Genomic DNA, 23,236 nt, shown 5'->3' with positions numbered 1-23,236 from the left:
ACCTCGGTGCTCTGCCAAGATCCTGTCATTTGAGTTTAGGTGGCAATAAGGCTGAGGGAATAAAAGGAGGTCAGGCTCCTGCTCCCGGATCTGGCGGAAGAGCTGGCAGGGGGGAAAAGTACATCTGTCACCCACCCCGCAGTCACATCTCCACAAACAAAGGCAGGCAGGAGGGAAGGAGAGGTTCTTCTGTCTCTGTCTGCACTTAGAGAGGGAAAAAACCTCCACCTTTGACAAGAGGGAAGATCCAAAGCACAGCAGTCGTGGCAGAACAACTGAGAGCTGCTTGTTTGCCCAGAGTGGTTTTGATTTACGGGTGACACTGCTACCCTTGTAAACCTGCTGTTTGCATGGAGAGGGAAGAGGGGAGGTTTTACACCAGCAGGTTTTATTTTTCCCTTCTTAAAAGCAAACTTCAGAGCATCTGGCAGCGGTGACAGCAAAGCTGCTGGGACCCGACAGCTCAGAGCGCTTGAGCTCACCCAGAGCTGCTCAGATCAAACCAAGAACCACATCAGGACGTGACCTCTCCCTGCATCCAAACCCTCTTCTAGCAGAGAGTTCTGGTGCCTCCACCTCAGGTGCTGCCAAGAGCAGCCAGGGCTGTGGGGTGGCTGCACCCACCAAAGGGAAAGCAAAGGCCCCCCACCCCCTGCGAGACCGCCCTGCCCCGAGTGCTCTTACTTTTACAGGTGGGCATGGGCTCCCCTATGCTCCACTTGCCGTTGGCCTGGCACCTGATGACCCTCTGGCCCGTGTAGTAGTAGCCAGGGTCGCAGATGAGCATGAGCTGGGCGCTGTAGTGGTACTGGATCTCGTAGGTGAGCCTCCAGCGGCCGTGCTCCACCGCGATGCTGCCGATGTCGGGACAGGCCACGGCTGGACACGGGGGGGGCAGGGCCAGGGGGGAAAAGGGGACAGGAAAAGGTGTTATTGGGGTGTTTGATTGTTACAGTGTCCAAAGGAGGCAACGAGGATGGGAAGGGACTTGGTTTGAAGCCGTGGGAGGACACTGAGGGCACTTGGTGTGTTCAGCTGGGGAAGAGGAGACTGAGGGGAGACCTCAGTGCAGTTCCAACTGCCTGGGCAGGGGCAGAGGAGGGGCAGGGACTGAGCTTTGCTCTGGGGGAGCAGGGACAGCAGCCAGGGAACGGCTGGAGCTGTGTCAGGGCAGGCTCAGGTTGGATCTCAGGCAAAGGTTCTTCCCCCAGAGGCTGGTTGGGCACTGCCCAGGCTCCCCAGGGCAGTGGGCACAGCCCCAAGGCTGCCAGAGCTCCAGGAGGGTTTGGCTGATCCTCTGGGGCACAGGGGGTGACTCTTGGGGCTGGGCCTGTGCAGGGCCAGGGGTTGGACAGGATGGTCCTTGAGGGTCCCTCCCAGCTCAGCAGGCTCTGTGACTCTGTGAGTGTGGGGGGTTTTCAGTGAGGAGACACCACCTGGACAGGTGGGAAACCAAAACCCCCCCAGAGGGGACATTTATCCAGTTGTTCAGGATCACAAACACACTGTCCTGACCACCACACCCACAGGGCAAAGCCATCCATGCCACAGGTGTGAGACAGCCCTGACTGGACAGCCCGAATTCCCGGTGGGATGGGCTGTTCCCACACTCACCCACGCACTGGGGGGGCTGGTTCCCGTTGCTCCACTGCCCCGACTGCAGGCACTCGGTGCTGGGCTCTGATCCTGGCTGCAGCTGGAAGCCCTGGTTGCAGTGGTACACGGCCTTTGTGCCCACTGTGTACTCCTTGCCAAAGACAACCCCGTTCCTGGGGGCTCTGGGAACTCCACAGGACAGAGCTGGGGAAAAAAACCACGGCTCAGAAATCAGTCAGCTTCCCGTTTTATCCCGGATTTGTGGCGAGCCAAAAGTGCAGCTCCCAAACCCTCCTACTCACAGGATCACAGAATGTGCTGAGTTGGAAGGGACCCACAAGGATCATGGAGTCCAACCCTCAGCCCTGCACAGGACCATCCCCAAAAGTCACACCCTGTGCCTGAGAGTATCATCCAAACATCCCTGAACTCTCACAACAGCTCCAGAGAATGTCCACTTCCACAGAGGATCATATTTTCAACCCTATCAGCACGGTAACAGCAAAGCCAACACTGAATTCCAATTTCTCCTGGAAGAGAACTCTGGCTGTACTTTCCATAATATCTGTAACACAAAATGCATCAGTGCAGCACTCCAAAGTTTTCACACAGAGATAACGGATTCGATAGCGAGAACGCTTTGTATTTACATCCCACAGCAGCAACAACCCCAAACCCCTCTCCAAGAGCACTTCTGGATTACATAAGGCAGCAAATTGTGTAATTATGTTGTGGCAGAAGGAAGGCTAAATTTAGAGTTACGGCTGAGGAGGTAAAGGGGGGGGTGTTCAGGGGAAAAATAGATAAACGGGCACCGAGCCAAGTGGCTGCTGGAGATGGCAGTGCTTGGGAGAGGAGGCTCTGCACCACTCCTGCTGAAACCCTGGGCTCTGCAGCCAGGGGAGCCCCAAACAGGGCAGGGAGGGGACAGGCAGGCCCCAGAGAGGGACAGAGAAGAGCCACATTCGCTTCTGCTGCAGGACACGAGCAGCCCAGTCACCCTCCTTCCCTCCCCTGGGAATGCCAGTGCTGGGAGCCCCTCACTCACAGCTGCTCTTCTCTCTTGGCATTCAAAGGAGCTGGGAAGCCAAATCCAGACCTGCCTCCAAAACCTTCCTGTTGGTCCCCATCCCTCTCCAAGCCTTGGCCCTGGGGAAGCCCATCTTGCTGGAGCTGGAGGTGACCAGCCAACCCGTCTGGACGGGACGGGATGGCCAAGGGGAAGCTCCACTGGGAGACCACCAGCCAGTGGGCTGCCAATGCCTCTGTGGGACTCTGAGAGGAGCAGGAGCTGCCACAGAGCACAGCCCTGCAGGCCAAGCCCAAACCCACCCCTCTCTGCATTTCCAAACTGCTCTGAGGGACATCCATCCCCTCCCGGAGGAGCCGGAGCTGCTCCTGCTCCTCGTGCAGGAGGTGGAGGCTGAGCCTGGTCTCCTGACCCTTGTGCTGACACTCCAGCACATTCACCTTCCTGTTATTCCCTCTGCACAACAACCAGGGCTGGAAAACCAGCAACCTTAGAGAAGTGACCCTCTGGTGACAGGGACCCCACTGAGCTGGAGAAGAGACACCAAAGGAGTGTGTGCAGCAGCAGCAGCACAGCCCCAGAGCTTCCCACCACTCCCCCAAGGTCCAAGCAGCTTTTATCCCACTCCTGCTCCTCCTGGGGATGCTGGAGCAGGATCCCCCAGCGCTGGCAGGGGCTGGTGTTGCTCAGAGGTGTGAGCAATTCTGCAGGATCAGGCACATCCCTGGCTGGGCTGATAATCACAGGGATGTCACTCCGGCGGGCTCAGGAGCTCTCTCCAAGGCTGGGTGTCTAGACAAGCAGCCACACTGAATACCAATTTCATTCCCAGGGAAAAGAGGGGACCTGGGAAGTCCAACCTTTTCCCTTCCACCCCGCAGCTCTGTTATTCCTTTCCACTGTATCCGGCCACGGGGGCTGGGGGGGAAGCTGAGCCCTTCCCACGTCACCACCCCCACCAAAACCTCCTCCCCTCTCCCTTCCATTCTCTTCTGCAGCCTGAGGCTTCCCCAGAACTCATCCCCTCTCTTTGCCCCCAGGAAGCTGAGGCCTAGGGAGGGAAGGGAGCCCAGGGCCAGCTGTGCTCCAGCTCAGAGAGGCTGAGCTGCCTCTTGCCTTCATTTCATACAATCCCAGGGTGGGTTGTGTTGGAAGGGACCTTAAAGCCCATCCAGTCCCACCCCCTGCCATGGGCAGGGACACCTCCCACTATCCCAGGTTGCTCCAAGCCCTGTTCAACCTGGCCTGGGACACTTCCAGGGATGGGGCAGCCACAGCTTCTCTGGGCAACCTGTGCCAGGGCCTCCCCACCCTCCCAGGGAAGGATTTCTTCCCAATATCCAACTTAAACCTACCCTCTGTCACTCTGCAAACATTAATAAGTTTTTATTTACAGAGCCCCACACGAAGCAGAGATGTTTGATTTTTGGGGTGGCCATAAACCTGCCCCCTGCTCCAGAGGCTCAAGCTGTGGGCAGGATCCCCCAAAACCAGGGATGGCAGAGGTTCTTCCAGGGCAAATCAAAGCAGTGTTTGGCTCAGAGTCACCCACAGAGAGCAGGATCCAGGGCGAAAGGAGAAGGGGCAGCTCTGGGGGCTCGGAGGTGCAGGAACTCTGCTGGGAGAAGGGACAGAGGCTGGGAAAGCAAGGCTGCAGCTGGGATTCCAAAAACAAAGCTGCTTAAAAATAGGCAGCAGAGACAGAGAAGGCGGTATTAGATCATGGAGTGTTCTCCCCTCTGTGCCAAGGCAGGATTGTTCCCTGCAGAATATTCTCTGCTGCCTCCAGAAATGTCAGCGAGGACGGAGCACGTAGTAAAGATTATTCAGAGGGGATGGGGAAGGGGGAGAGGATTATGAGCTGGCAGAAAGGAGCTTTGGGAAATGGCACTTGTTAACTAGACCAAGTGTTTATGGGCACACCAGTTCCCCTCCTGCTGCCACGACTGACTGGGGGGCAATTTATGCCGTTCCCAAACCTCCGCCGGGAGGTCCCGGCCACCTGAAAGGATGAGGATTTGAGCACAGCCCAAAACAAGAGACTGCCAGTTGGCTTTGAGAGAGCAATCTGGGGGAAAAAAAAAAAGGATGTTGGATTTTATGTAGCTGGAGGAAAAGTAGAGCCAGCCCTGGCCACTGTTCCAGGCCTTGGGGGGGAGCTGCTCCTCCACCAATTCTCTTCCAGCTCTGGCTCACTGCTGCTCACTCCCCTCCTGCAGCCTGCACTCATCCCAAGGCACTGGCCAGGGTTAAGATTCCTGATAGAAATCCAAGGAAACACAAAGGGTGACTTGCCCCAAGGGCTTCTTTCAGCCTCAGGATCTAACATGCCCAGCAAGTTCTCCTTGCTGGAGGAAGACAGGCTCTTCCAGAGGGACATCCAGCACCAAGATCCTGACCAAGCTGCTCTTTGTTTGGTCAGTGGGGACACACACCCCTCCCAAGGGGAAACTGAATCAGGAGCCCACCTGAAATGCTGGGAATCAGCCCCCAAATTCTTTCTCTGCCATGGAGTGGCACTGTGGATTGTGCCCATCAGGCTCCTGACATGTCACACCTTCAGCTGAAGGTGCAGGATGGGTTTGGTGCTCCCAGTGCAGCTCCCAGGGAAATCCCTGCCCACAGTGCAGATCTGGGGTGCTCAGCAACACCACAGGAGCTTCCCAACATTTCCAGGCCTGGTAGGGACAAGCCATGGATGGTCTGGCTCCGAGTCCCTCCCTGCTGACCTGGGAACTGCTGCTCAGGGGCTTGTTTCTGCTTTGAACCCTGGCTGTCAGGGTCACCCCATCCTGGCACAGCCTCTCCCAACCTCCACCCACATCCCCCCTGGATCTCCTCCCCTCCTTCCCCTTTAAAACCCAGTCCCCACACACCAGTACCCCTCTGGAAGTAAATCCAGCTTTTGGAGCTGCACACGAGGCTCAGGTGACACTCCAGCAGCACTGCAGGGCAGTGAAGCTGAGCAGCACTTGTACCTGTTCTGGATTACATGATTCTCCTTCAAAAAAAAGATGCAGTAAATCAGAGGGATGCCTTGCCCTGGGCTAAGGGAGGCACAGTTGCCATGACAGCCCTCGCTGTGCTGTTCAGCTGCTCCTTCCAGCACTTGGCTTTGCCCCATCCTGTTTTCAGGGAGGCTGAATCCCTACCTGAGCCCGTGCCCAGCTTCCCAGTTCCCCCTTGCCAGCGGGATGGGGCGGCAGGATCTTGATTTACTGCTTTCCACTCACCTCTAAATCAACTGCAAAGGGAAACGAGCAGCCCCGGCACAAAGCCACCCTTCCGAGGTGACACTCCCGAAGGGCCCGAGGGATTCAGGAGCACAGAAAGGATTTTTTTCAGGGTTTCTTGGTACCTCCCACACTAAACAATCCCACTTTTCCCTCCAGCCTGGCCTGGCCAGCAGTGCAGACACTGCAGTGAGCTGGTGGTGCCTGTGCTGTCTCTGTTCCCTGGCTGGTTTCCAGGGAAGTTGATGCAATATTAATCCCCAGCGCTCGGTCCCCTTGGAACATGGATGAATGTTCAAAGACACTGAAAGGCTTCATCAGAATAAAGATGGGCCTTTTAGCAGCACAAAGGAACTGGGATGATTGGCGGGTGCAGAAAAAGGTGCAATCAGAAAATGAACAGAGAGAGAACGGGACGGAACAGAAGCAAAACCCCACTGGGGCACAGTGCCCTGTCCCCCCTCCCTCCCCTGCCTGGAATTTGCTCCATGCTGGGTATGACATGTCACAGAGATTATGGTTAATTAGGAGGAAACGTGGAAAGAACAACCACATGCCTAAATCTCAGATGAAGCCAACAGGAACCACGTGAACCCTCAGTAATTTCTCGCCCCCCGTTGACACAAACAGACCTAAGAGGGCACTTCCAGAATTACTGAAGGAAATTCCAGCCACTAAAACAGAGCAGGACCCCTACTCCTGGCAGCCTTTCAAGATTCTTCCAAGCCTTTCCAGATCCTCCCAAGCCTTTCCAGACCCTCCCAAGCAATAGCTTCTCCCACTCTCAACCAAGGCCTGGCTGTGTGGTCACCGAGGGTTCAAACACTTCTGCCCTGGGAGCTTTCACACAGATGATTTTTTAACCACCCATTCTCAATGCCCCCAAACACTTGCTCCCTTCCCTCTTTGCCCATCTACTCCCAAGGACCTGCACACGAGGATCACCCCTCAGTGCCCACCTGCATGCCCGACTCAACGGGGAATTACAGGAATTCGGATATTTTTGTAATTTGACCTCCTTCTCCTCCATCCTCCCCGTCGCTGCTGGATCTTTATAAAAGCCCATCAGTGCTCTCACCTTGGCACAGAGGGGTGGCCTCCCTCCAGTGGAAGTAGCCCTGGGGGTGCTGGGTGCAGGTGCTGGTGCTGTGCCCGGCCAGGCGGTACCCGGAGTCGCAGCCGAAGCGGACGGAGCTGCCGGGGCTCAGCCCGGTGTGGCTCAGGATCATCCCGTGGGCTGGGGGCTGGGGGAGGCTGCAGTAAGGAGCTGGAGAGGGGCAGGAGAAAAAGAAATCAACCCCTGGATGGGGTAGCAGCAAGGGAATTCCCTTCCCATTTTCGGGACTTACACCCCGACCTGAGGCCGCGCCGGATCTGTGATGGATAAACACAAAGTCAAAGGGGGAAAGGCAAAGGGGCTCCAGTCCAAGTTTCACTCAGCTCTGGAAATAAAGACTAATTTCTGATAATTAAATATTACTTAATGCATTTACTAAGTAAAGTCATTATTTATTTAGGACATACTGGTGAGTTCTCAACCCGGCTCTATAACTTCCATTAATAAGGATTTGCCAAGTTCTGAAACACAATAACTCATTTGAAGGAGTTCCCAGCAAACATTCGCTCTTCAGCAGTGGGTTTGTGCTGAGTGAGCAACCAAGAGCCCCTGGTCCTGCTCCCAGGAGCTGGAGGAGAACACCTGAGCAGGAGCACAGCGTGTTTAACCACGTGTGACACCATCAGCCACAGGGAAGTTGTGCCTCGTGCAGCTCCTGACACAATGCTGATGTTTTGGGATGTTCATCTTCCAACATGTCACAATGAGAGCACACAGTAATTCAGGAACACAGCAATCTTTGGGATGGGTTTCCTTCATCCAGACCCAGAGCCACCTCATCTATACAATCATGGAATCATTAAGGTTGGAGAACACCTCAAAGGGCATCAGGTCCAACCATTAACCCACCACCACACCACGTCCCCAGGCACCACATCTACACATTTTTTGAACACTTCCAAGGGCTGTGACTCCACCACTTCCCTGGGCAGCCTGTTCCAGTGCCTGACCACTCCCTCATCAAGAAGCCTTTCCTAATATCCAATCCAACTCCCCCTGGAATCAATGGCTCTCTACATCCTGGTTCTGACTCTGAGGAGTGGTTGAGAAGCCAACCAAAGCTGCAAGGTCTCTTTCTGGACTTTCTCCTGGTCATGACTCTGTAACCCTGGTTCTGATTCTTCAGAGTGGTGGAGAAACCAGCCAAGGCTTCGAGGTTTCTCCTGGGCACAACCCGCCTTTCCTTGGCAGCTTCTGCCCTCACAGATGGTCTGTGTCCCTCTGCAGGAACTTTGTGGAGACCCCTGGCTGAGGAGGAGCCCCCTCAGCCCTGCTGGGAGCTCACCAGAGTAGCGGATTTTGAAGCCTTTCCTGTTGTAGGCGTGATCCGAGGACCAGCGGAGGAAGACGTTGTTCCCGCTGCTGGTCACGGTCAGAGGGGCTGAGTAGTTCCCACTCAGAGACAGGAGCAGGGGACTCTGGCCAGAGGGACCTGGGGGGAAAGGAGGGAACAGGGAAAAGTCAGGGCTGACACAGAGTCACTCGTGGTCCTTTGGAACGGGAGCGTTGAGGAGCCGTCGCTGTGATCCCGGGAACACGAGTCTGGCAGGGCTGGCACTGGCTCCTGGGAACCCCACGGCAAATGAAGCCCAGCTGATCACAGGAAGACCAGGATTTGCTCCAGGCAAGATGCCTCGGGCTCAGGTCCCAGCAGGCAGCTCCAGGAGCACCAGCACAGCACTCGTGTTCTGCACTGGTCACGGAGCTGCTTCCCTGGGAATGCTGACAGACCCCCCCTCTCCGGGCCTGAGATCCCTCTCCAATCCTGGGAACTCGTGGGCCTAGAGAATCTGGGCTGCCTGGTCTTCAGGGATGAGAATTCCCACCTCCCCAGCTCATCCCTGGCAGCAATCTCTGCTCCCATTTCTCCCGGGAGCTCGCTAACTCCTGCCCCTTCGAAAAACACTTTAGATCCATCCAAAAATCAAACCACTGATGTTTTCTTATGCAGAGAATCGATGAGGCTTAGGAGGAGCTCCAAGTTCAGCAGAAGGTTACAGGCAGTGCAGTGGGAAGCTGACTTTGGAGCGCTCTGGGAACAGGGATGACCACTAACAAACCTCTGCCATTCCTTTCCTTCCCCCTTGACTGCCACAAAGTCACGGAATTACAGAATCATGGGGTGATTTGGGCTGGAAGGGACCTTAAAGATCACCCAGTTGCAACCCCCCCAGGTCCAGGGGGTGGATCTCTTACCATCAAAGATCTCAAACTCATCGTACTGCTTCTCACTGAGGAAGTACTCGATGGTGAGGGAGATGTTGTACCCAGGTTCGACCTTCACCACCCAGGAACAGGTCTGGAAGTGGGGGTAACTCCCCAGGAAGCTCTGGCTGAGGATCACACCAGTGGAGTCTGTCATCACCTGGTTCATGGGGCAGTGAACTGCAGGAAAGGTGGAGGAGAGACAACACAAAGGGAATTTCCCTGTTTGTCAGAGGGAGGATGAAAACACGAGATACTGTGGCCAAGAAGGTCTGTCTTGATGAGCCAGGCTGAGGCAGAGCACAGCTCTGCACACCTTGGCCCCTGGGGCTCATGGAGAACCCCCAGAGCCTGATTTGGGCTGTGGTCCCACAAATCCCAACAAAGAAAGGGGCAAAAAGCAACAGTGCAAACAAAGCTTTTCAACAGCCTCGGGGTGATTTCACATCCCTTTCAAAATGAGCAGCCCCACAAGCAAACAACTGTCCCTGAGGGACAAAAGGCTCCCCAGGAATCCCTGGAAACTCTAACTCCTGGGTTAGAACGAAGTGTGGAACTACAGGTTTATCTCAGGTCACCCACAGAGTTGTTATCTGGGACATAAGAACTCCAACTCCTTCCTCTAATCACTACACCCCATTCAGCTCCTGGAAATACAAAACCCAGCTGAAAGCACTACAGAAAAAAAGGCCAACGAAAATACCCCAAAAGAGGGGGCAAACACACACAGAGGGAGCAGAAAGCATAAAGAAAGGGATCTTTATTTATCCATAATTGCCACTAAACCCCAGTGCAAACGCTGGGCTTGTATGAATAGAAAATAGCCAGAAGTACCCAGAAAGAACAGTGTATTCTTTCCAAATCCTTAATCCCATCAGTGATTTTTTGACCTCTAGAAATTGGTGGCCAGATGTAATTTAAGCAGTCCCTTTACCCCCAGGCTAACAACCACCAGTAAATAACTGAATGACCTCCCTTTCTCTCCTTCAGCTCGTGCTTTTTGAGAGAGAATAAAGCCATAGAAAAATATCCCATTATATGGTAAAAATGTCCAGATAGGAGGGAATGAAGGAGATGAAATAATCGCTGCTGGAGTGAACAAAAGCCCCAGCAGGAAGGCAGAGGATAAAAAAAAGGAACGTGGGAGCAGGGAAGCATCTCTGGGATCCCTCCTGAGCAGCAGCAAGGTGTGCAACCAGCATGCTGGGCCTTTCATTCCTCTCCTGTGTCAGACATTCCGTGGCACTAACAGAGGAGCTGTTCCTGCAGACTGTCTGCCTGCTCCTCCTCTGGCTGCCCCTGTGGCTCTGGCAGCCCAGCACTCCTCCCCTTCCCAAGGGAAGGACATCTCCAGTGGCCTGGAGGGTGCAGCAGTGTCCCAGCACTGCCTGGGGAAGGACAAGCTCCAAGGGGCTCCCTGAACACTTGGGGTACAGTCCAGGGGTACCCGACATGAGGCAACCCCCCCAGACCATGTGGAGATCCCAGAGAATCCCTGGAGCCAGCAAGGGGTGGAGGAACAGGAACTGGAACTGGTTGGGCACTGAACAGGTTCCCTGGGGTTTGGTCACAGCCCCAAGGCTTCCAGAGCTCCAGGAGGGTTTGGATGATCCTCTCAGGGACAGGGGGGGATTTTTGGGGTGTCTGGGCAGGGCCGGGGCTTGGACTGGATGGTCCTTGGGGGTCCTTCCAGCTCAGGATGTTCTGTGGTTCTCTGAACCTTCCCTCATGGTTTATCTGCCCCAATTCCCCAGTCCCCCTCTCCCTGCTGCTCACTGGGTGCTGTGGGAGCCCAGCCAAGGAGCTCAGCCCTGGCACTGCCCTGCCCTGCCCAGGGACGGTCTCACCTCCCTCCTCACAAGGTCCTGATGGGAGGTTTGGCACTCCTGGGACCCTGGGGATGGGGAGGATTCCCCCCAAAGATGCAGAATGTGCAAGAAACCCTCCCCCAGCTCCCTCCCTCAGCCATCTGGGAACGACCCCTGGGCAGGGAAGTGCAGGGACTGTGGGACCAGCACCCCGGGCACCCCCAGCTTTACCTTCACACGTGGGGGGAGGCCCCTCAAACTGCAGGTGAGTGCCGAGTTTGCAGGTCAGGATTTCATTTCCAATCAAGGTGAAGCCGGGCAGGCACCGGTACCTCACTGAGTCACCTGCAGACAGGGGCAAAAACCACCTCAGCTCTTTGGTACCTCACTGAGTCACCTGCAGACAGGGGCAAAAACCACCTCAGCTCTTTGGTACCTCACTGTGTCACCTGCAGACAGGGCCAAAAACCACCTCAGCCCAAGGGAAAGAGCACGGAATTCATCCAGAACCGTGCCCTGGGATGGGGGAACCTCTTGGCTGTGCCTCTGCCACTGAGAACAGGCAGAAACAAAGGGTGTAAACACAGAAAGAAAGGGTGTAAACACAGAAATAAAAGGTGTAAACACAGGAATTAAAGGTGTAAACATAGAAATAAACGGTGTAAACATAGAAACAAATGGTGTAAACAGAGAAATAAAAGGTGTAAATACAAAAGTAAAAGGTGTAAACAAAGAAATAAAAGGTGTAATTACAGAAATAAAGGGTGTAATTACAGAAATAAAGGGTGTAAATACAGAAATAAAAGGTGTAAATACAGAAACAAAAGGTGTAAATACAGAAATAAAAGGTGTAATTACAGAAATAAAAGGTGTAAATACTGAAATAAAGGGTGTAAATACAGAAATAAGAGGCATGGAAAGGCATGCTGGAATCCCACTGGGATGAGCTGCTGTCGTGAGTGTCACGACTTTGTGAAGTTATTTCAGGTGGAGACTTCCCTCCAAGAAAAATCCCTTCCCTTTAAGAAAAATCTTGGCTACTCCAGTGGCTGCAGACCCTTAAAACGTGGCTGGAACCGTGAGCAACAGCCAAAAAAACCCACAGAGAGCACCGTGGATGGGGCTGAAAAGGTTCTCAGCAAATAAAGGAATAAAGGCCTGTGAGCTTCCACACGAGGCTCTGTGAGAAACACCCAAAGATTCCTGGGTGTTCCCAAACACTCTCCCAAAAGCCAAAGCACTTCTGTGCTGAGAGGGACAGGAAAAGCCCCAAAAGCCTCGGGACAACGAGTTTGACCCCAGTTTGGTGCTGGTGTTGGGCAGGGTCGGGCACAGCTCCTGATGGGGGGGGAAAGGGGGGTTCCCAAGGGCATTCCCAGCAGCTGGAGAGGGGGGAAGGAGGGATGGGAGGGTGGGGAGAGGTCACCTATGTTGAACTCCTCGTTCTCAGTGATGATCTCGGCGTTGGGGACCATGGTGGGAGGCTGGCACCGGAACAGCTGGTAGGCTGGGAGGGTGAAAAAAAGAGCAGCAGATGTTCATTTGGGGGTGAAAAGCCCCAGGATGGACTCAGGGAAAAGCCTCCTCCCTCTCCACGAGGAGGAGGAATTGGCAAAATGCAGCCAAGGCCTCCAAACCCCTTGGAGATGGATCTGGGAATTTGTGTCCCCCAAAGTTTCTCACTCCCGGTGGGAAACAGGTTTGGGTCAGTCCAGGGGAGGTTCTGGGGCAGGTCAGGGGAGGTGGAGGTGCCTGCACAGTGTCAGTCCCTTTGGAGGACACTGAATGGTGACCAAGGGTGAGGCAACGTCCACCAGCACCTTTTTGGGATACTGAGGGAAGATCTTGGGGACCTCAGTGGGATCTGGGCAGTCACAGAGGAGGGAGAACCCCCCCCCCAATTCCCAACTCAGGGAATTCCATCCTTAATGCCTGTCCTTCAACAGGGATCTCAGAATTCACTGATTTCTTTTTAACTCAAGAGTTATTAATTTCTTCCAGAAAGAATTCCAGGAGTGCTGGTGCTTCCAACTGCACTTCCAACTGCAGATCCTCCTTGGAGTTCACAGAGTGACCTGTGCAAGGTCAGTGTCAGTGCTCACAGAAGGCAAAACAGGGCAAAATTTCTACTCTTTGCCTCATTAGGTGTTTTTCTGGGGGTACCATGTGGCTCAACAGGAAGAAATGCAGTTGAGGAGCAGAAATTAATTTTTTTAGGGCAAATTCTCCACCAAAAATTAAATCCCAGCTCACAGTGAGCAAAAGGAAAGCAGGTGCTCAGGAGAAGGGGGGTGCTCACAAAAACAAACACCCCAGAGCTCTGAGCAGGGGTAAATTGGATATATTGGTCCCAGCAACCAAATGAATATTAATGCCAGACATTTTCTGCTATTTGCTCAGCACTTCCCTGCATTCTCTGCTCCCCCTGCACCTGACCCCAGACAGGCAGAACTTCCCCCTGAAATTCAGATCAGCCTTTTCATTTAGGAGAGGCTGGAGCTCGGGCTGCCCCTGAATATCAATTCCTGCCAACCCCAGGATGGATGTTGAACTCTCCACACCCACAGGAGGGCTGGCAGGCCTGGCAGCACCTTAATGAGGTGATGATGGTGGTAAAATGCCCTTTTGTCTTGCCCTGATCTCCTTACTCCACAAGGTGTGGCAGGATAATACTTTTCCAAAGGTCTGTGGGAGAGCAGGGTGTTTGGAGAGAACACAAGGGCTTCTCTTCAATTTGAGGGATGGGCTCACCTGTCCTGGGTGTGCAAGGGGAGGAAAACACCAGCACATGACACTGGGGGGATCCTGAGCCCCCGGGGCTGGTGGGAGGTGTCCCTGCCCATGGCAGGAACTGGGCGATCTTCAGGGTCCCTCCCAACCCAAAGCATCCCATGGTTCTATAAATGAGACTTTCATAACAGGCCAAGCAGTTGCCAGAGTGGCTACAGGTTATAAATGACTGTTAAACCACCCCTGATCCCTTCCAGCCCCAATCCCAGACTTTACACCTCCATATAAAACCCCCTCAGGATTAGGGAATGGCCTTGTGGGCTCTGAGGGGCTCCCATTCCCACCACAAAGGGTGGGAATGCAGCACTGGCCACCCTCTGCCTCCTTCCTGAGCCAAACTGCCCAAACCATCCTTTCCTGCAGAGCTCTTCCATTGTTTGGGGATGTTAATCTTAGAGCAGCAGGAGATCAGCTCCTTCTGGAGCTCAGCAATCCCTTAAATTCAGCCTGTCCCTGGAACACCCACCCTTCAGAGCTGAGCTCCAGCCCTTCTGCAGGGGCTCAGCATGGGATTCATGGAATTCACATTCCTGAAGCAAGAGCAAGTTCTCCATTTGCACTTTCCCAAATCCCAGCACTTGCTGCAGGAACTTGTCAGCTAATCCGATTTCCAGTCAGGCTCTTGTTTAGTGCCACCAAGCAAATGCTCTCATTTAATGTAATACCCAAGATTTTGCTGCCCTCACACCAAAGAATCCCTGAGTAATCCAGGGATTTACAGGAATCCTTCTCCTCCCCGGAGGAATGGAGTTGTGTCTCTGCTGGATCATTGAAAACAGGCCCCCAGGATGATCCAGTTGGTTTAGCAGAGCACTGGAAAAGGGAATCCTGCATCCACAAACTGCAGGGAAGGGGAGTTTTAGGCAAACAAAGCAGGGCTGTCCATGAGGGATATGCCAGGGAGAGGAGGGGATTGACAGGCAGCATAAGAGACCTTCAGCCTCCAGGCTGGAAAACTGCCCCTGTGGGGAAGACTCCAGGTCAACAAGAGTGTTTGTTCCCATCTTTCCCAGCACTGTTCCTGCCTCCCAGCTGCTCCCTGTGCCCCCCACCCCCCGGGACAGAGCCATACAGACCATAGAAATAAATGGCAAAAATGCCCCCGTTGGCTGCGTCGCTGTGGAACTTCAGCAGGACCTGGTTGGAGGAGCTCTGGGCTGATTTCTTGGCAGAGTTGCCAGTGAACACACCCAGCTGGGGGGCTGTTTGCTGGGCTCCATCCCTGCGTGGCAGAAACACGGGAGAAGAGCATCAGTACATGGTTTTAACCTCAGAAAACAACCCTCCTCCTCCACTCCTCCACTCCTCCCTGCTCTTCCTTCCTCGCCCTCCCTTTCCCAGATCTGTTTTTCATTTCCCAGCAGCTCCCTGGGCAGTGACCTGGACCCCCCAGTCCCTCTCCCTGCTTCCAGGAGAACCAGAATCATCTCTTCTGGCTCACAGTGCTCACCCAGTGGACAACTACAACCACGAACTTCACTTTTAACCTCAGAACCTGAAGAGCTAGGACTGGTTTTCCAAAGGAATGTCGCTCCCTGTTTGCAGAGCAGGCACTGGGATATTCTGAAGACCATTTATTGAGTGCTACAAGCCCAAGAATTCGGCCCCAAGCTCTTTAAGCAGAGCAGCTACATGTGCTCCCTTGGCTGCCTGAAGCTGATAATGTGCAGCACTGTGCATAAATAATATTTCCATCTATTTCTATTAAAAGAAATAATGCAAAAATAATGATTTCTCTTCCCTCCTACAAGTAGAAAAGGAAGCTCCCAGCCTGGAAAGCCCCTGGGGTGAAGAAAGCAGTGTCACTGCAGCAGAGCTGAGCCCATCTCCAGCAGAGATCCCAGTTCCCATGGAAAAGCCAAGGGCACCTTTCCCAGATGGAGCCCCTGGAGTGGCTCCAGGAGCCCCCCAGAGCTGGGCTGTACCCACCACACAGTGATGAAGTCGTTGTAGGGCTCTGTCTGCAGCAGGGTGAAGTTGAGGTGGATCCCATATCCCACGGGCACCGTCAGGAGCCAAGTGCAGTCCTGGGAATTGGGGTACTGGTTGGGGAAGCCAGGGGAGTAAACTGTCCCATTCTGGGTGGTGACATTCCCCCCACAAGGCACTGCAAGGAATCAGAGAGAAACACAGACCTGATGAAGAAATACCCCCCCAAACATAACTCTTAAAAATCCCCCATTTCCCATTTTTCTCTCATTTTTTACCATAACAAGATGTCAATTCTGGATGCAGGAAGACCCAGATCTTGGCCTGACTCGCCTCAAACAACCTCCACCTGCCACGAGCACGTCAAACCTTTTTAACTTCATCCCATTACAGTGAATTTATGAAGTGCTCCAGAGCTGAGAGGAGCCTGCCAGGGCGTTTTGTCCAGATGTGACAGCCAGGTGTGCAAACAAATTGTCTCTCATGCCCTGCTAAGAGTCCCTGGGCTCCACCAGCTGTCTGCAAGGAAAACAGAGCTCCTGCTGGGATCACACCAGTGGGCAAATCCATGCCCTTGTTCCTGCAGCAGGGGCTGGGCCAGCAGGGGGGAAATGAGGATTTGTGTGGCAGCAGCGTCCAAGCCATTAATCACCAGGACAGTTCCACTGCACCAGGAGCCCTCCAGCTCCAAAGGGACTCACAAACTAAAGAGAGGCAACTGGAGACAGCCTGGGCAGGGCCCTGGGGGGACAGGAGGGTGACCTCCTGCTGCAGGGACACAGCTCTGGGTGGCTCAGGTACAAGCAGCAGCCTCTGCACTGCCCTGGCATGGAAATGGGAATGCTGACAGCACCTGCAGGTGCTCCTGCCCTCCTGCAGGCACTGGCACAGCTCAGTGTCCCCTGCCTGAGCCAGCTCTGCCCCAAGGCCAAGGAGCTGCATCAACCCAATCCTGGCATGGGAACAGGCTGCCCAGGGCACTGCTGGAGTCACCACCCTGGGAAGCGTTCAAAAATCATGGGATGTGGCTTCTGAGGACCTGGGTTAGTGGTGAGCTGGGTTGATGGTTGGACTTTGGTGACCTTCAAAGTTCTTCTCCACCCTCAACGATTCCACGGTTCTCCCTCCTCACACAGCTCCTGGGTCCAGGCTCAGGGTCTCACACCCTCTGCTTTCCATGCAGGAGCAGCTCCCCAGACCTCCCTGAGCCAGCTGAGAGCCAAACTGCACGTGTTCCCTGCCTGGCCCTGCTCTGGGAAGAGCACGTGTATTTACAGAACTCCCCACGCTCCTTTTCTCAAACACACACCCAGGAAGCCTCAGGGGCCAAGCTCCCTCCTGCCCTGCAGAGCAGCAGGAAGGCTGCTGATCCCTGCAAAACCTCCCTGGAGCGGTGCTGGAAAAACCTCTGTGCCTTTTATTTCGGAATTAACAGCTTCTCTTTTAATTAAAGGACCTTTCAGCACTGACCTGCCAGGGAAAAAGGTGAGGTGCTTTGCCTAAGGCAGCACGTCCTCCCTGCCTGCTGCTATGCAAAAAATGGACCATTTAAGGGAAAAGAGCAAGAAAAGGCAAGTTCTGTATTGCTTTACCAGCAGGAAGAGCCCAGCAGATGTGCACAGAGAGCAGCAGCAAATGGGCCAAAACGTCCCTCACCCTCACCTCTCTGCTCTCAGAGTGCTGCAGAGCCAGCAAACTACTTAAAAACACAATAACAGGGAGGGCTGCAGCTGGCAGAGCTGGTGCCCGAGGTAGGTGAGGGCACAATCCTGCTCCCAGCACCCTCTGGGCACAGGACAGGCTCCCACTGACACGGTGCTGGACTTGGAAAGAGCAGCTGAGGATTTGGTTCTTTGTGCTCTGTGTTCTCTGGGGTTCAAGGACTTAAAAGAGGGAAAATATCACCTCTCTCTCTACCTCCCTGCACTTCTTGCAGACCAAGGGCTGTAAGAGGCTGGGAGAAAGGTCAGTGCTCCTGGGAAAGGTGGGGGGAAATCTTCAATAAGCAGAGCTGAACTTCTCAAAGCTTCACTTGCAAAGCTTCTGAAGTCAATCCCACAGAACTCAGGCCACTGGCCCCGTGGATGACAGGCTGAAACAGCCACGCTGTGGGGGGGGAAAGAGAATTTGGACACTGGAGTTTTGATGCCTGGAATACAGATCTCCACTCCCTCAGCCTGCAGGGGCCTCCTGGCACACTGGTCTGCAGAAAGGAGAGCATGGAAAGTTCCTGGGTCATTTTGGAGATGCCACACTAAGGAGACCAGGGCAGGGACACCACCTTCCCAACTGAGAGTCCCAGAGCTGCAAGGATCTCTGCCCAGGGACTAAGTGGATTTCCCAGTGCTAAATCAAGAGAAGCTCAATGCTGTGGAAGAAATAAAGCAAAATGTAATTATTCCTACAAGGGCCCTGGACTGCCCAGGGAAGGGGTGGATTCTCCATCCCTGGAGGTTTTTAAGATGGGACTGGATGTGGCATCAGTGCCATGGGCTGGGAACCACAGCGGGGTTGGATCAAGGGTTGGACTTGATGATCTCAGAGGTCCCTTCCAACCCAGCTGATTCTGGGATTCTGTGATTCTTTGATTCTTTGTTTCTATGATTCTATGATTCCATGATTCTATGATTCCCAGCCCACCTCCAGCCACGCTTTGCTCGGCGGAGTCACTTCCAGCCCAGTGGCAACACGAGGACTCACAGGAGGCCAGCACAGAGCTGGAACCTTCCCAGTGCCCAGGGACACCCCCAGGGGTGCCCCCCAGTACCTTCACAGCGGGGCAGGGGGTGGTCCCAGTTCCTGTTGGTGCCGTGCTGGCAGGTCAGCACGGGGTGGCCGATCAGCTGGAAGCCGGGGAGGCACTCGAAGGAGATGGACTGGCCAACGTTGTACCCGGCCCCTCGCACCACCCCGTTGGCAAAAGGCTCCGGGTCGGGGCACTCCTGCAGCTCGTAGGCTGGGGAAAACCAAGGGAAAATGGTTTATCCTTCACTTTTCAGGGAATGAGGGACAGGAGGAGAGGGAATGGCCTCAAGCTGCGCCAGGGGAGGGTCAGGTTGGATATTAGGAAGAATTTCTTTGCAGAGAGGGTGCTCAGCCCTTGGAATGGGCTGCCCAGGGAAGGGGTGGCTTCTCCATCCCTGGAGGTTTTTAAGATGGGACTGGATGTGGCATCAGTGCCATGGGCTGGGAACCACAGCGGGGTTGGATCAAGGGTTGGACTTGATGATCTCGGAGGTCCCTTCCAACCCAGCTGATTCTCTGATTCTGTGACTGTCCCACTGCTGCTCCACCCATGCCCTCCTCACCTTGATACTCCAGCTTGAAGCCTGGCTTGTTCTCGGAGTGGTCGCTGTGCAGGTACACGGTGGTTTCGTGGGAGGTGGACAGGAGGGAGCCGGGCAGTTCGGCGCCGCTGAAGCGCCCGATGACGGTGCTGGTGTCGTAGGGCCCGTTCCTGATCTCCACGAAGTCATGGTTTGGCTCGGTGGAGAAGTTCAGGAACTGGATGTGAGCACCTGGAGAGCAGGAAGGAACAGTCTGCACCTAAAGCTCCACCTCCAGCAGCACCTTCAGCGGCGCTGCTCGCCCGTGGGGCCCTGGGCAGCCAGCAGGGCATTCACCATGGGGGGACAGAGGGTGGGCACACACTGAGAGCAGGTTCAGATGGGAGATTAGGAAGAAATTCCTCCCTGGGAGGGTGGGGAAGCCCTGGCACAGCTTGCCCAGAGAAGCTGTGGCTGCCCCATCCCTGGAAGTGTCCAAGGCCAGGTTGGAGCAACCTGGGCTAGTGGATGGGCTAGTCCCTGCCCTGGGACTGGATGGGCTTTAATGCCCCTCCCAACCCAAACCATTCCATGATTCTATGATCTTCCCACCACCTCTTGTGTCTCAAACCCAGCTGTCTCACCAAACCCCACTGGCAGCAATATCCTCCACGTGCAGTCCAGGTTGCTGGGGTAATTTCCTGGGAAGCCTGGGCTCAGGAGCACTCCTTCCATCTCTTCTGCTGTTCCTCCACACTGGGCTGTAAAACCAACAGGGTTAATGGTCAGTATCCCTCACAGGTCTCTCTGGAGGATGGTCATGGCCAGCTGTGTGGGAAATGAAGAAATGAAACACTTGAGAAGAGAAATAGGAAATCCTGCTATGGAACCAACACAAAGCTGGCCAAGCACATTACTGATGCAGGTGTCTTTTTTTCCTGCCCTCTGGAGATTAAAGCCTGGGCCCAGAGACCCAGTTTTGGCAACCACGGAGGGAAAGCCAGACCTGAACAGCAAGAATGGAGCCAGACATTGTGTCAGTGCATGTCATGCACCAGCACTTGCTTGAATTTTTAACCAACTGAAAAATTACTGTGGAGAAACAGAGTGATCCTAATTTTGACTCCAGCTACAGCCACTTCTTTTCCTTGTTACCTGCTCCACCTGCCAATCCCTGGGCAATTACCACCAAATATAGAACAGGGTGTTTGCACACCCGCTGCAGTCCATCCCCTCCCAAGGAGAGATCTGCAGATGACAGCCCAAAAATATGTTTACAAAAGGCATCACATGAAATTTAAGCACACAGATAGCATCTTCTCATGCTTATCTGGGTGACCTCTGCCTGGCTACAGCAGCACCAGCCAGCTGGATCCACCCAGGTGGATGTTCCCCTAACACGTTCTGACAGCAGGGGACAGGCTTTGTCCAATATCTCATTACGTGTGTACTTGCTACTAACAAGGTTTCTCCCAGAAGATTTCTCTTTCTTTTTCTTCTTAATGGCTCTTTAATAGAACTACTTCTGAATTATTTAGAAGTCGAGCATCTGGGCGAAGTAGACCAGGAGAAAATCAGCACACTCTGGCTGGGGAAGAGGGTTGTGCTCTGAGCAGGGGCACAGCCACGGCCAGGGCTCTGGGCAGGGCTCAGACCCGTGATGGGCACAGGGCAAAGAGCCCCAGGATGGTCAGCACAGGGTGCTGGGACATCCCAGAGGGGATGATGGGCACTGAGGATCATAGAATCACAGAATCCCAGAATCAGCTGGGTTGGAAGGGACCTCCGAGATCATCCAGTCCAACCCTTGATCCAACCCCGCCGTGGTTCCCAGCCCATGGCACTGATGCCACATCCAGTCTGTCCTTAAACACCTCCAGGGATGGAGAATCCACCCCTTCCCTGGGCAGCCCATTCCAATGGCTGAGCACCCTCTCTGCAAAGAAATTCTTCCTGATATCCAACCTAACCCTCCCCTGGCACAGCTGAAGACCCCAACAGTGCCTCGGAGGCACAGCCCAAGCAGGCAAAAATTCCTGCTGAACTGAGGGACTGGTGCTGATTAAGAGAAGAAAACTTGTAGTTCCTCAGCCAGATGGGAATATTTGGATCCTCCTCCATGCTGGGATCTCCCAGCTCTAGAGCTGAGCCGAAGGGCTTCTGATTTCTTTCAGAGCAGCTCCCAAGGGTGTGGGTCCTTTAGCTCAGTCATTCTCCTGTAAATGTCTCTCTATTTATTCCTGGCCTGCAGATCATCAGATAAAAGAACTGTTAGCTCTTATAATTACTTTAAAGCAAAATGATGTAAGCTAGAACAGCAGGAGCCTGAAATAACTGTTAACTAAAGCTATTAAATGCATAAATGTCTCTCTCAGAGCTGCAAAATGTGCAACATGAATATTAAACATCTAGATTTGCTAAAAGCAAAAGACTGAAAATAATCAAAAAAGCTCCAGCAAGTTCCCTGCACCTCTGTCCCTCTTCTCTTTGGGATCACTTGTTCCATGGTGGAAAGGGACTGCCCAGCCCTTTTCTCTTCTCAACAGTGTCAGGGGCAAACATCCACCTTGACAAGTGACCTGTGGTCACAAATGGTCACACAGGACCTGCTGGACTCCAGGGTGGGAACAAGGCACCCGAGGTGCAGTTGGGATACTGGGAGATAACAGGCTCCAGGGAAAGAAGCAGCTTTAGTGGCATCAAGATGCACTTCATAAAAAAACAGACCACGGTCTTCAGATGGGAAAAAAAAAATCCTCAACCCGTGAAAACCAACCTGCTTCCAGCTCAAAGGAATTTTAGGTTTCCCCTTTTGAACGGTTTTGTGTGTTGAGGAAGATTATTTTGTTATTTCCCATCTTCTGCTACGGCCACATTTTAAACATTCAAAACAAAGCACTCCGGGCAGCCCCCGGGGACTTCTGGGTTGCAATTTCCCTGGCAACAAATGAGGATTTTTCCACACTCAGAACAAACCTGAATTTCTCTAAATCAGCCCCTTTCACTTGTATTTTTTTTTAAGGAAAGTGCTATAAATATGTCAGGTAGAGAGGACACGAGCCCTACCGATGCAGAGCGGCGGAGGGTAATTCCAGCGGCGGACGGTGCCCGGCATGCAGGAAATGTGGGAGTGACCCTGCAGGGGAGGAAAACAGGACACAGGGTTGGATCTCCCACTGTTCCAGGTGTTTGTGGGCACCCTTTGGCTGGGCACTGGCCATACCTGCAGGGCGTAGCCCGGCTCGCACTGGAAGGACACGACGTCGTTCACCAAGTAGCGCTCCCCGATCTTCAGGCCGTTCCCAGGAACGGGGGGCTCTGGGCAGCTGGACAGACCCACAGCTGTGGAGGGAAGAGGGATGAGTGCTCCTGGGAGCAGGGATGGCATCTGTGCTGGAGGCAGGAGCAATGGGAACACACGTCTCCGTTTCACCCCCTTCCCCTGGTTACCAACCGCCACCGGCGGGGGGGGGGGGGTTGGATTCTCCCCAAAGTCCCGTGGCCTTTGGATTCTCCATGGACAGCCCTGGCTGTGCAGCATTCCCATGTCACAGGGCACATCCAGGATCCACAGGTATTCATTCCCTGGAACACACATTTCTTTTCCTGCACAAATGTATCACCAATCCCTTGGTGATTCGTGGCCAAACCCATCCCGAGTGAACGCCGGTGATGGAGGAGCTGGACCAGGGACAACCTGAAATCAAACACCCACCACACCTGGAACTGTGTGTGCCTCTGGCAGCCAGGCAGCACCTGAGAGGGATGGGAGAGGATGCAGGAGATCAGGGGCACACGGAATGTGTTGTCATTTGCCCCTTCCTGGGCAGAAGCCGCTCGGTTCCCATCTCCGACCCTTTCCCTCCCGTTTCCCATCACAGCCTGAATTTACCAGGAGCCACAAGCAGGGCTGGTCCTTGCTGGTGCCTGCAGAACAGCCTACGAGATTTCATTCAATCCCACTTCCATCCCAGCTACATTTACAACTGGGAATATCCTGCTGCAAACCCAATTAACAGCCCCTGAGCTCTCCTTTACACGTCTCTCCTTTACACGTCTCTCCTTCCCTCATCTCCCCTTCCCTCCCAAACACCAAAGGGAGATAAAATGAAGCCTGAAGGCACCTCACACCCGCTTCCAGCACCTCCCTCGCTCTCTGTGCTGGCAGCTGCCACTACAAGATAACCTTCTGCATCACTGCAAGGGCTGATGCTCTGCTCCAACCCCACCGAGCCACAGCAGAGGGGAAATAAAAGAGAAAG

The 23,236-nt window shown here is 54.0% G+C and overlaps 1 protein-coding gene across 1 annotated transcript in view; it reads right to left on the bottom strand.

Annotated features, from left to right (window-relative positions):
• Positions 1-23,236, bottom strand: part of CSMD2 (CUB and Sushi multiple domains 2) — a 245,256-nt gene that overhangs the window by 34,065 nt on the left and 187,955 nt on the right. The window contains exons 39-52 of the mRNA XM_051794414.1: positions 22,198-22,316; positions 22,041-22,110; positions 19,619-19,735; positions 19,017-19,226; positions 18,476-18,664; positions 15,709-15,886; positions 14,856-15,001; positions 12,416-12,496; positions 11,221-11,334; positions 9,173-9,361; positions 8,262-8,408; positions 6,938-7,126; positions 1,615-1,800; positions 685-879 (exon numbers count right to left, since the gene is read on the bottom strand). Of these exons, the coding sequence (XP_051650374.1) occupies positions 685-879; positions 1,615-1,800; positions 6,938-7,126; positions 8,262-8,408; positions 9,173-9,361; positions 11,221-11,334; positions 12,416-12,496; positions 14,856-15,001; positions 15,709-15,886; positions 18,476-18,664; positions 19,017-19,226; positions 19,619-19,735; positions 22,041-22,110; positions 22,198-22,316 (2,130 nt within the window). The remainder of the gene's footprint in view (positions 1-684; positions 880-1,614; positions 1,801-6,937; positions 7,127-8,261; positions 8,409-9,172; positions 9,362-11,220; positions 11,335-12,415; positions 12,497-14,855; positions 15,002-15,708; positions 15,887-18,475; positions 18,665-19,016; positions 19,227-19,618; positions 19,736-22,040; positions 22,111-22,197; positions 22,317-23,236) is intronic.

This window comes from Manacus candei, unplaced genomic scaffold (genome assembly GCF_025592945.1).
Source record: "Manacus candei isolate 608988 ecotype Guabito, Panama unplaced genomic scaffold, ASM2559294v1 h1tg000038l, whole genome shotgun sequence".
In the NCBI taxonomy this organism is placed as follows: Eukaryota; Metazoa; Chordata; class Aves; order Passeriformes; family Pipridae; genus Manacus; species Manacus candei.
This window is presented reverse-complemented; position numbering and strand designations above follow the sequence as displayed.